Source organism: Miniopterus natalensis, chromosome 14, assembly GCF_054644295.1.
Source record: "Miniopterus natalensis isolate mMinNat1 chromosome 14, mMinNat1.hap1, whole genome shotgun sequence".
Taxonomy (NCBI): domain Eukaryota; kingdom Metazoa; phylum Chordata; class Mammalia; order Chiroptera; family Miniopteridae; genus Miniopterus; species Miniopterus natalensis.
The window spans coordinates 57,751,006-57,762,872 of NC_142094.1; the positions used below are offsets into that span (position 1 = coordinate 57,751,006).

The window sequence follows — 11,867 nt, forward strand, 5'->3', positions numbered from 1 at the left end:
TGCAGGCCCTCTGCCTCATTGGGTACAGCTGGGCATCGTAACGTGGTATTGCCACCCCCCCACCCCCGGCTTCAGCCCTGTTACAGCCCAAGAGTGCGGTTTTATTTTCTCATTTCACAGACGGGGAAAGAGAACCTTAGGTTGCAGGAGAGCCCAAGGAATCCCCAATCCTAGTGACAGAGTCAGGGTCCTGCCCCAAATGGACCATTTGAACCGTCCGTTCAACACCCAAATGTGTTTTGTTTCTCCAGGCATTGGATGCGGCCAGCAAAAAACTCGCCCTGTGCCTGAGCCCTCCAGAGCCCCTCTGGGCAGTCCATGGTGACCGAGGGGGAGGAGCCCCTCTCGATTGTGGGAGGGGACAGGTCCTTGGCACCACAGAAGTGAGGGCAACTGGATGTTTTGTACTGACCCCCTAGGGCCTCTTCTCAGGGGACCTGGGCGGTCCAGGTGCCCCTGGGTCATCGGGGCTGGTCCAGTGAGTGGGAAAACGCCCCTCTGGGAACTCGGGCAGGTGCCTGCCCCCCATTCTGGCTTCGTGGACAGGGTGGGATGAGCTGGGTGCTGTCAGGTACTGGCCAAGATGCCGGCCCCAGGAGTTAGAGGGGCCAGGCTTCTCCTGAGATGGGCAGAGCTTCGTCAATGGAGAGGGGTGGCCGGTGACGGGCGTGGGGACTGTTGGCTTCTGGAGTTTTCCGTGCTGGGTCCTGTTTGAGCAGATGGATCTGCAGTTGTGTTTCCTCAGCATTTGCCTGCCTTCCTTTATGATTTATGTTTCCTTGTTGGGGAGGAAAGAACAGATCCCCCCCCCAAACTGAAAGGGAGGGCAGCCAAACCTGACCCTTTGAACTCATCTCTGCTTCGCATCTGTCCTCCGGGTGTAGAGATACAACAGGTGGAAATGGGGTTCCTTGTTCACACATACCGGAATTGGAGACACCTGGCCCCAACGCCCATCCTCAGGGTGTCCTAACACTCCCACAGCACCCGGGTTCTCACGGTCCCCACAGGCCTTCAGACAAACGGGCGGCCGCCTCCTCTCGCTCCCACTGGGGGGGCACAGCTGCTCTGAGTGGTGGGCACTGGCTCGTTTCCATGAGCCTGGCACCCTGGGGGATGGGCCTTATTTTGGGGGAGCCAGGGTTTGGAGCTCAAAGCAGCCCCCGCCTTGGGTCGCCCATGAAGCCTGCGGTGTTCCCCCAGGAGCAAGAAGCCCCAGCCCAGCCCCAGGCAGGCGGCCCATGGGTACTTCCCCTTCCTGCGCCTATGCAGGCACCCTCCAGCCACGAGGAAGACCCGGGCTCACTGCCCCACACACGTGTCCGGCACACGTGTGGCCCCTTTGCCCTTTGGGAGTTGGTCCTTCCTCTGTTTTTAGGTCCTGGGCTTGTATAAGACTCGGAGGTAATTTGGTGATTATTAAGTGCGTGAGCGTGGGGCTGGTAGGGATTTTTTTGGTTTGCACAATTTTGCAAAGTGCCATTTTTAAAATGCATAAACCTTGTTCTTGCCAATAAGGGGAGTAGGAAAGTCAAAAATAACTTAATACGGAGATGGATGTACTTTCAACGTAATTAATCTTCTAAGTAATTCTGACTTTGGGACTTTTATCACCCTCGTGGTACAAATGAGAAACTGAGGCTCAGAAGGTTCCCCAGCGGGCACCGGGAGCTGGGATTCCCACCCAGACCTGTCCACCGTTCCCAAGGCTGCCCCCCCTCCCTGATCGAATGCCCTCTGATGCCTGGCCCTCAGGTCAAGAGGCCTGGTTGCAAGCTGTGCAATTTGGGGCAAGACTCATTTGCCCCCATTGGCCTCAGTCAGCCTATCAGCAAAATAAGGTTATTAAACTAATGGGTGATTTGTTCACTTTTCCAAAAAGGATCCCCTTTCTCCGGAAGCCGATGTCTGTAACAGAGACATGGGGCTGCTGGGGTGGAGCCGTCGGGCCCCTGTGCTCTGTGGTCCTGTCTCCTTCTGCCCCGACATGGCCCCCAGGCCACCCAGCTTCTGGGCAGCTGAACCAAACCCAGCGCCCGCCTGGAGCCACCTCCTGTGCCCCCGACTCCTCGTGTGTCTCACAGTACATGGGCCTTGCCCCCCCCCCCCGACCCTTATGTGCTTTGAAAAGGTCCTTCAGTTTCTGTTAGGCCAAGAGTTCTCTCCACAACAAACGGAGAGCGAGGCGGTTTTGCAGGTCCCGTCCTGAGTGTGTGCTGGCTGGGGCATGCACCACAGAAACTAAATGTGAGGGTGCAGGAGGCCCTCTGGCGTTGGTCCCCACACCTTCTGTGTTTGGGGCAGGCCATTTGCCACTCGGGGGCCAGGCACAGAAATGGCCTGAGCCACAGTGTGGCCTGGGGGTACATGAGCAGAGAGGGGCCTCCAGGGTTGGCCGCCATTCAGAGGACGTACAGGGCTCTGGGCCACAGAGGCCTGTTTCTGCCACAGCACCCCGGGGACCTGGGGACTGTGCAAACAAGCTGAGCCAGGCGGGGCTCACAGGGTGGGTCCTTCCTTCCCTTCCCCAGGCTGCACCGAGCACCTCTTATGAGCTAGCCCCTGGGCCAGGTAGTGGGGTGCAGGGTGAGGCTGTGCAGGGCCAGCGGGGCACACATGGGAGGGCTCAGGGCTGACTTTGAGAGGGAGGGTGCGGAGCTGGGGTTAGTGGATGAGAAGAGGCTGCCATGGGACTAGGTGCTCAGTAAACTTTGTGGCCTCTGCAGAAGTGAGCTCAGGGAACTGGCACAGGAAGGCAGGGACTTCCTAGTAACAGCCCAGGGCCGTTCTTCACCCCACAGACATTTCCTGCCCCCCCCCCCCCGGGGTTGTTTGATCCTAGAACCCGTGATCTTGGAGGAGCCTAGAGTCTCCATTGCCAGATCAGGGTGCTCACTGGGCCCCAGAGGCTCCCCGAGGCAACTTTCCTTCTACTTTTAGACACCAGCAACCTGGCTGTTGCAGTTTTATTCCTGAGGGGAGGAAAGCAGTTCAGGCTCCAAGGGGCTGCTTGTTGTGGGATAAAAAAGTGAAGCATTTTGGGGCCTTGATACGGGCCCAGGGACCCGCTGACTTGCCTGCAAAGCCGCGCCAGCCAGCTCATCTCAGCACCTGTGACACCAGGGCTGCCGTCAGGGAAGCAGCTCCATCCTGACCCCTCAGGCCCCACGGCTTCCTGCGAGAGTCCAGCCTCCATGCGAAATTCAGATTTATCTAAGCTACATTAAAGATGGGCCCCAGATATTCCGGTGCTTTTCTCTTTTTTCTGAGATAGTTTTTTTTAAAAAAAAGAAACCGCCCCAGGAAGCCACAGGCCTTGCCGTCCTGCTTGTCTCAGTGCCAGCTTCTAGCGTAAGTGAGACTTAGAAAATTTCCAGGCTGCCAGCCATTCTCATGGCCTGGGGTTTTCCTGATACTTGGAGAATTCTGCCTCGTGTAAGCTAAGCGTCTGTTTGGGGAGGAAATGCCTCCGCTTGGCCAGAGCCCCGGGCCCAGCAGCTCCCAGCAGAGTTGCTGCGGCTCCAGGAAGCGTAGGCCAGGCTGGGGAACTGGTTCCGATCACCCCGACTTCAGGTTGGGCTTGCTACACCCAAAATCTGCAACAGAGAGACCCCGCAAATAGGATTTCATTCATTTACTTATTTATTCTTATCTGAGGACATGCTTAGAGGAAGGGGGAGAGAGAAACATCCATCGGTTGCCTTCCTTACAAGCCCTGACCAGGGATCAAACCCGCAACCCAGGCATGTGACCTGACTAGAAATCGAACCGGCAACCTTTCTGTGCACAGGATGACATCAACTCAACATACTGAGCCCTTTCTGCCAAGCCATCAAATTGGACTTAAAAAGGGAGACGCATTGAAAGGGGGCGTGCCGGTGAGCCAGCCTTGAAGGGCCAGGCGGGAGAGGGAGCGGGGGTCTCGGGCTGTCTTCTTGTCTGAGGAGGGGAAGCACACACGTGCCTTGGGGAAGCATGTTCTGTCCCCGTGTGATCGTAAGAGGAAGTCTCATGAGGGACTGACCGGGGAGAGGTGTCCCCCTGAAACCACTGCTCCCGGCACACGTGGGCAGGCTGGTTCCCACAGCTGGACCCCTGGCAGGCCCCGTGGCCTCTGACCGGCCTGGTGCGTCTGTCCTGGAGGGAACAGCAGTACTGACAAGCAGGTGTGTGCCAAGTACTCTCATCGCCATCTTAGGCCGTCGGTTCCTGGAAGCATAGCCTGAGACGGGGTTCTGGGCCCAGTGGGAGGCTCAGAGACACCGGGAGGGGTTGAGGGGAGTGGACGCGATGGGACGCAGCCCTCGGCCTGACCCACGGGGAGCTCCGCCCTGTGAAGAGCATCTCAGATGTGGTCCCCGAGGCCGGGGCAGCTCTAGACCCCTTACAAGCCAGGCCTTGGCTGTGGGCTGCTCCCCGCCCTGCCCCCACTTTGTCTCTGTCTTCAGGGCCCGACCAGGGACCTCCCACTCACAGGAGGGTTTAGGAGCAGATACCTGCGCAGTACAGCCAGGGGGAAGGGGGCCATTGCTCCTGCTGGGAGACCAGGACACGGGGTGGGGCAGGCGGACAGTTGGCTGGGTGCAGCTGAGGCCTGGCTGGTCTGATGGAAAACCCTGACTTTCAGGGGCTCCATTCCTAAATCTCCCAGAGTCCAGGGCTGAGGTGCTGACTGATGTCTTTAGCCACCATCCTGAGGCCACGCGGACAGTGTGAGCTTTGTTACCCACGCAGACCTGTGCCCAACCACGTGGGCAGCCCTTCCCTGGGACAGCGTGTGGAGGGGGACTGTCCCAAAGCAGCCGTTTGACCTAGGATGACGGGCCTCCTGGCCTCCAGCACTCCTCCGTGGGAGCTGGGCTTCCGGGGAGCCTGAACTTCCAGGAGAGGCTGGACTGGACCCTACCCAGGGCATGGTGGGCACAGGGCAGCTGCAGGGCTGGCGTGGGATGCACCGTGGAGGTCAGCGTGGATGGGCTCTCAGGGATGGAGTCTGGGTAGGACATACACTGCCTCATTGTGGCCGACACCTTGCTCCCCGGCAGGAGGGTGGGCCACCACCCGGGGCATCCGCGGGGCACAGGCAGGTCTTGGTTTTCACTGTGGCTGAGTTTTGAGTCAACAAAGTTTTCAGGGTGACGGTGGTTTTGTAGCCAAGGAGCAGGTGCCTTGAGGACTGCTGGGGGTGGGGCTCAGTGGTGGCCTGGGATTGGCTCATTCACCAGCCAAGCCTCCCAGCTTCTCACCCTGCTGCAAAGCAAGGCCCCGGTCACTCCAGATGGCCAGAGCGGGCAGCCCTGGGTGTACTTCGCCACCTCCCAGTGGGCAGGTGGGCCAGGGCCCAGAGGACGGAGGGTCTTGTCTGAAACCACGATGCGCTTTCCAGGCCAAGTCTGGGGCTGTAGCAGCCTGTCTGACTTCAGGCCTGCCTCCCAGCCACTGTCTGGACTGGCCTAGATCTAAGCCAGGACAGAAGGAGAACTGGGCCTCAAACTCCCGCCTCAGCCTGCACCCCCAGCCTCTCCGGGTACACTGAGGCCAAAGCTGCACCTCTGAAAAGTCTCAGCAGGCCGAGGTCCCTGGCACCCTGCCGCTGGCGTGGCTGACGCTGGCCATGGTTAGGGCCCAGACACTGTCAGGTTCACCGTGAGGTCAGGCGGGACAGTCAGAGCGGCCAGGGAAGGCGGACGCGGGCCCAGGAGACGGTGACGCCTGTCTAGGTGTTTAGCACGCTGGTGAGCAGACGTGAGGGTCCCCGCGGGCTCAGGCACCAGTGTCTCCTGTCACCTGTGACCATGCGCAGCACTGGGGCTGATGTGGGATGGTGTTACTTTTAGCAGGAGTCACATGGCCACTCGTGGCGTTTTCCTCCCGCCCTCACTTACATAGGGCAAAAGACCCTCAGCTGTGCTTCTGAGCGCCAAGCGTCCCCTGGCCTTGCACCTGGGCCTTCCCTGCCTGGGGTGGCCGGGCCAGCGAGGCTGGGGGTGCAGGCTGAGGCGGGAGTTTGAGGCCCAGTTCTCCTTCTGTCCTGGCTTAGATCTAGGCCAGTGCAGACTGTGGCTGGGAGTCAGAAGGCCTCAAGGACCCCCTCACCCATCGCAGGCATCCGGGGCTTCCACCTGCCCAGCTGCATGGTCAGTCGTGTTCTGACCCCGGACCTGGGAATGTCGCTTTGCATGAGATGCTGTCAGCAGCCCTCTGCTGCCTGGGAGGGGATGTGCTCTTTGCAGGCCGGGGGGCCTCACTGAACCTCACGGCGCCCAGGCAGGGGGACTGCAGGGTTCCCAGTCTGGTGATGCTGCCACCTGGGCTCCCGCCCCGGCCTGGGCCAGCCTCGGGGGTCCGAGAGGTCTACTCAGTGGCCCAGCCCTTCTCTCCTCAATCCCAGCACTTTTTCCCAGAGCCCCCCCCCCCCCTTCCCCTAACCCCAGGCTTCACCTTTCTCAGCTAATCAAAAGATTCCAAGAAAAGCAGAGCCCTCAGAACAGTGTCCGTGGCACGCCAGGAACAACAGACGTGGGCACGGCGGGCGCAGCCGCCTCCCTCAGATGCAGCATCTTTTATGTCCCATTTGCCAAACCTGTTCCAGCAGCCTGTGCCCCGTGGCAGCTGGCGGTCGTCTGTATTTCACAGTGACATCCACACACTGGCCTGTGAAAGGACTGGGGCCCTCGGGACAGGCTGTGATCTCGGCATCGGCAGGCGCCTGTTGCTCCAGGTCCTGCCCAGTTTCCCCCACCGTCCACTCGCATCTCCCACCTCGTCCCCCTGGAGGGGACTGCGCTGCCCCGGTCCTGGTGGGGACCTCCGGGGCGGGGCCGTGGACTCCCCGGGCTGCCCCAGCCCCTGTCCCAGTTTTGTTGTGAAAGCTGATGTTTAACAACCCACCTGTGCAACTGTGCTGGCCCTGCCTCCTTCCGTGAGCAGGTGGCCCCAGCACCCTTGGGTGGTGTTCAGGCTGCACCCGCTGCTCGGGCAGGCCCCAGGCTGCCTCCTGCCGCAGGTCGGCCCCACGCAGAGGCCACAGTGTGCGAGGGACGGGGTTCTTTTTAAACTGAGAGAGTAAAGATAGCAAGCGTTACGTGCAGGGCTGGCTGTAAGCCATGGGCCCCGTGCAAAGCAAAAATGCAGGGCCCTTTTAAAAAACACTTCAGAATTTCAGGGCGGAAAAAGCAGAGCGTTAAGCCACACCTAGGGCCCTCCTGAGGGTGCCCACGAAGCCAGCACGGTAGGCGGGGAGCTCTTGACAGCCTCACTGTCTCACGGGGCCTCACGGGGCCCGTGGCTCGCCTCTTACAGATGAGGCAGCCGAGGCCTAGGGAGGTGAGCCCTGCGGCCTCCGCCACCCAAGTGCCTGTTGAAGGTCGGGGAGCCTTCCCCCCTGGGGAGCCAGCCTGGCAGCATCTCCAGCAGGGCCTGGTTCCCGTGGAAACCAGCTCCCTGGACGGCTGCGCCTCCTGCCATGCCCCAGGCTGGATATCAGCTGAGCCCTCCTGGGCCCACCTCCTCCTCCCCCTCCCCGGTGGTGGCAAGTGGGTGGGATGGGCATCGTGCCCCTTTGTGCAGCAGCGCAGCCTGGCCAGTTTCCGTTTGCGTCAGGGGCTCACTCCAGAATGTCCTCTCGGCGGCTCAGGGGCCTGCCGTGTCTGCAGAAGCCCGCTTCCGGCCCTGGCGCGGAGGGTCCGGGCTCCTCACTTCCCAGTGGGACAGTGTGGCGAGGCGTCTTCCTGGGGCTGACGTCCGCATGTACCCCGATAAAAACCCTGGAAGTGAAATTGCCCAAAGGGACCTGATTCCTTTTTGCCAGCTCACCGTTCAGAGAAGGGTCCCAAGGGTCCGGAGCCCTGCGCTGCAGCCTCCCTGCCAGTGGGCATTGCCACGCGTGTGCCCTTCCCCACCTTGTAGGTGAATGACTGACTGGATTCTGAGTTTCTTTAGTAACGTGGTGCTTGTTGGCCAAGGGGTTTCTTCATGAGCAAAAGTGGCCGACGCCCCCTTCTCCCTGCCCAGACGACGGAGGAGCCGGGCTTTGGGTAGCCTTCCCCCGTCTGGCAGACCCATCGCCCGGAGGCTTTGGCCTGGCTTGGTGGGGCATGCGGCCCTCGGGTTCCAGGAAGGGGGTGCGACCCTTAGTAACCTGTGTCTGTCTCCCCCACAGAACTGCCAGACCTTCAGCAGCCTCAGCTGCCTGAGCTCCGGGATGGAGGACCGCAGCCCCCGCAGCCCCTTTGCCCTCCACGTCAGCAGCACCCGGTCCTGGACCGCCTTGCTCTCCGCCTCGGCCTCCGGCCCCGGGGGCAGGACCCCCGCCGGGACCCCAGTCCCTGAGCCGCTCCCGCCCTCCTTCGACGACCACCTCGCCTGCAGGGAGGAGCTGTGCTGTGAGGAGCCCGAGGGCTGCGGCCTGGACGAGGCCTGCGGCAGGCGGGGGGAGCCGGCCCTGGCCTGGAGGGACCGTGGGGCTGCCGGGAGCAGCCCCTGCTCCCTGGACGGCGAGCTGGATATCGAACAAATAGAGAATAACTGAGGGGCCGTGGGGCCCTGGTCAGGGGTGGGGTGCACTAGGTCCACGGCCCCCCTCTGGGCACGAGATGGGCACTTGAAGGGGGAGCCCCACTCCTGGGCCTGACGAAAGCTTCCTGGAGGCTTCGGGTCCAGAGAGTGAGCCCACTCCCCTCCCGCAGAGGCCGTCCAGCCTGCAGGCGCCCTGGCCCAGTGCGGGACCCGGCCCCGCCACGCCACATGGTGGAATGGAGCGCCCGGCCCACAGAACTGCTGTAGCCGCCAGCACAGCTCCTGGGCTTGGGTCTCTCCCCCTTTTCCTCGTGGGACATTGTCCGCGAGCATCCCAGGCACCCCCGCTGGGCCCCGCTCTGCATGCTGGCCCTGGCTGGAGTTCCCACCCCTCGGGGCTTATCGGGGGCTCAGGCCCGTCCGGTGGTGTCAGGCCCTTCTTGGCCTCCTGCTCAGGTTCCGTCTGGGGGAGTCGGCCCCACAGTTTCTTTCACTCAGTTTTATTCTGTGCCTTTCCTCCCGGGTCTCCCGCTTCAGGCTTGGGAAGGTCCAGGAGACGCCTCCTTCTGTAGCAACACCAGAACCATGTGGCCTTAATTCCAAGTGTGGGCAGAGGCCCGGGTGCCGGGGGGCCCTCTGTGGCTGAACTCTTGGGCCCAGGGAACGTGGGTGCTTGTTAGAGGCCGTCTGTGTTGGGTAGACATTAGGTGGCTCTCTGCCGCTCCAGGGGCCGCTTCGGCAGGGCTGGCAGGTGGGAGCATTCCCCGTGCCAACCTGTCACTGAGGGATAAGCTTAGTGATTCAGGTGAGTGGAGAGATGTCACCATAATAGGGCAACATCTTGAAAATGTCCTCAGGAGGCAGGAGCTGTGAGCAGGGGCACAAACCTGGCCCTGTGCCCACTTCAGGGGTGTAGGTATCTGCTGGCTGCTCTGGGGGGCTGGGTCCAGGGCCTGCACAGCCCCCTGCCGGATTCCAGGAGTATTCTCATTGGTGGTGGGGACTGTTGGCTTTAATCAGGGTGCCCCATCCACCTTGAGACAGGCCCCCTGCGGCTCAGCTAGGGGAGCAGAGTGTATTCACGGCCACCTCCTTGCCGCAGCCCCGCCCCAGGCACAGAGCTTGAGGAACACTCCCACCCTCCCCGGCTCCTCGCACCCGGCTCCTCACATCCTGGCAGACTCCCTGGTGGCGGTGGCAAGGAGCCCTGCCCCTGAGGTTTCACTCCGGCAGCTCCCGTCCCGCCCAGCTGTAGACGCACCGTGTGGCTGCTGCTCTCTTGAAATCAGGCTTTTAGCAAACCCGGCATCTTCCGCAGACAGTAGCAACTGGGTGGGCTTATGAGCAAGTGGCTCCTTTTCTCAAAAGCCTAGAAATAACCGGCGCGCCCTGGAGTTCGCCGGTGCGTGATGAAGGCGCTTCTGCAGTCGTTCTGCCTCGTTTCTGCAGGGGAATAGAGTTCTCACCTTTTCCCTAAAGAGAGACTCTATTGGGAAGCTTTACTTAAACCTTCACTTTTTTATATCAAAAGGGGTGGCTCAGGTTCTGATTCACAGGTGGCTTTTTCCGCAAATCAGCCATAAGATGCTTGCAGAAAACCCAGCCAGTGGCCTCGGGGGGGGTGGTGAAATCTCCGGTTGGAGAGCATAGTGGGGGTGTGGGCCCTGGGGAGGGCCTGGGACGCAACCAGCTTCGCCCGAGTGGCTCCCGCCGACGGCACGTCCCCTCAGGGCTGTGGAGAGCCCAGCCAGGGTACACAGGACGTCTCGCCCGGTCTCCACCTGGCAGGTTGTGGAGGTCACGTCTTCTTAGAGGTAACCCAGATGACGCTGGGGCAGTTGTCAGGTGACATCGGGCAGCATATGAATTTGGAGAGCACGTGCTGGGTCTTCGTGTCCTCAGAGAGCCTGGGAGGGAGGGACTAGCATTTGGCCCACGCTAAGGAGAGTGGCCACAGAGGGACCATGATCTCTAAAGCGGTCCTTCTTGAGGAAGGAGAGGCAGGGCCTCATCTCCTGGTCCGCACGGCAGGTGACCACAGTGAGGGAAGGAAGCTGAGCCAGGACAGGCCTGGGCGGCAGCACCCAGGTGCCTTTCCTTGGGCGTCGGAGGGAAGGCCTGTGGTGGTGGGTGTCACAGGGCTGGGGTGCAGGTGGCCTCTCAGAACCCCCTCCATCGCCCAAACTGGTCTCACTGACCGGCAACCCTAGCCCCAGGGCACTCAGGCAGAAGGGACCCCAGCCCACGGCAGGGTGTGGCCCTTTCCAGTCTCTCAGGCCCCTCTTGGCAAGGCCTGACCCCACAGAAACTCCTGACCCAAGCCCACGGCGGCCGCAGTGAGAAGAGAGACAGCCTGTGTCCCTTCTGCTCTGAGGGGAGATGGCCTTCAGTTGGTTTCATGTTTGTCTTTTGGTTGGCGAGAGCAGACTTCATCTAGAAGTTTCTGCCACTCTGCCCGGCGAGGCCCGTTCTGGTTCACCCCACTGGCCCCTTCTGGTCTTGTAGCTCTTGGAGGGAGGCTCACCCAGGAGGCTCTGTCTGACCCCATGGGACTGTCCCCAAGGGCAGTGGGCGGGCTGGTGGCTCACCCTGCAGGAGCCTCACTTTAGTTGGAGTCCTGCCTCTCGCTGCCGATGCCCATGAACTCTTGCCTCTGAGGGGACACTGAGGAAGTCAGAGCCAGGAGGGAGGGCTGTGCCCGACCGCCCACCTGCACAGAGGTCCCTGCAGGATGAGAGCAGGGTCATGGCTTCGGGGCAGCAGGGTGGGGCGGAGTCACTTGCTGTCACAGCCCCACCGGTCCCACAGGAGCATCCTCTCGAGCCACTGGGCTCGCAGGGCCTCGAGATGGTGTTGAAACCTGTCTGCCGTGGGTGCTGGGCGGGCTCAGTGGCAGCCTCTCGTTTACATTGCCACAAATCCTCTTGCCTTATTCGAGGTGGCCAGGCTGGCCCAGGGCCCACAGGCACACACGACACCCAGGCCACAGGGGACCTTGTTCTGACCATACATACGGATTTTCATTCTCGGAAAGCCTTACTTTTCAACAGAATTTTTGTAGCAGGAAAGTTTTGTGAATTTGTATGCTGAAAGAAAACTTCAATAAAGGAGAAGGCCACGTGATAAAGAAAACCAAAAGTCCGAGTGGGTCTCCCAGGGTGGAGAGCCTGTGGTTTCCCACACCCCGCAGATGCTGCCCGAGGGGTGCTCGGGACACCTCCTGTCTGAGCAGTTTCCATGGCATTGTAAACCCCCAGGGTGGCCCTGCCACGGCTCAGGCGTGGCGGCCTTGTGCGCTGCACCTCCACGTCTGCTCACGAGGTTCAAGTTGTGTGCTCTGGCCTTGGGGC

General features: G+C 61.1%; 1 protein-coding gene across 2 annotated transcripts in view; it reads left to right on the forward strand.

Moving 5' to 3' along the window:
- Positions 1 to 11,655, forward strand: part of FAM53B (family with sequence similarity 53 member B) — an 84,516-nt gene extending 72,861 nt beyond the window's left edge. For both annotated transcript variants that reach the window (XM_016210482.2, XM_087824038.1), the window contains exon 5: positions 8,162 to 11,655. In XM_016210482.2, the coding sequence (XP_016065968.2) occupies positions 8,162 to 8,530 (369 nt within the window). In that variant the 3' untranslated portion in view covers positions 8,531 to 11,655. The remainder of the gene's footprint in view (positions 1 to 8,161) is intronic.
- The last annotated feature ends 212 nt before the right edge of the window (positions 11,656 to 11,867 follow it).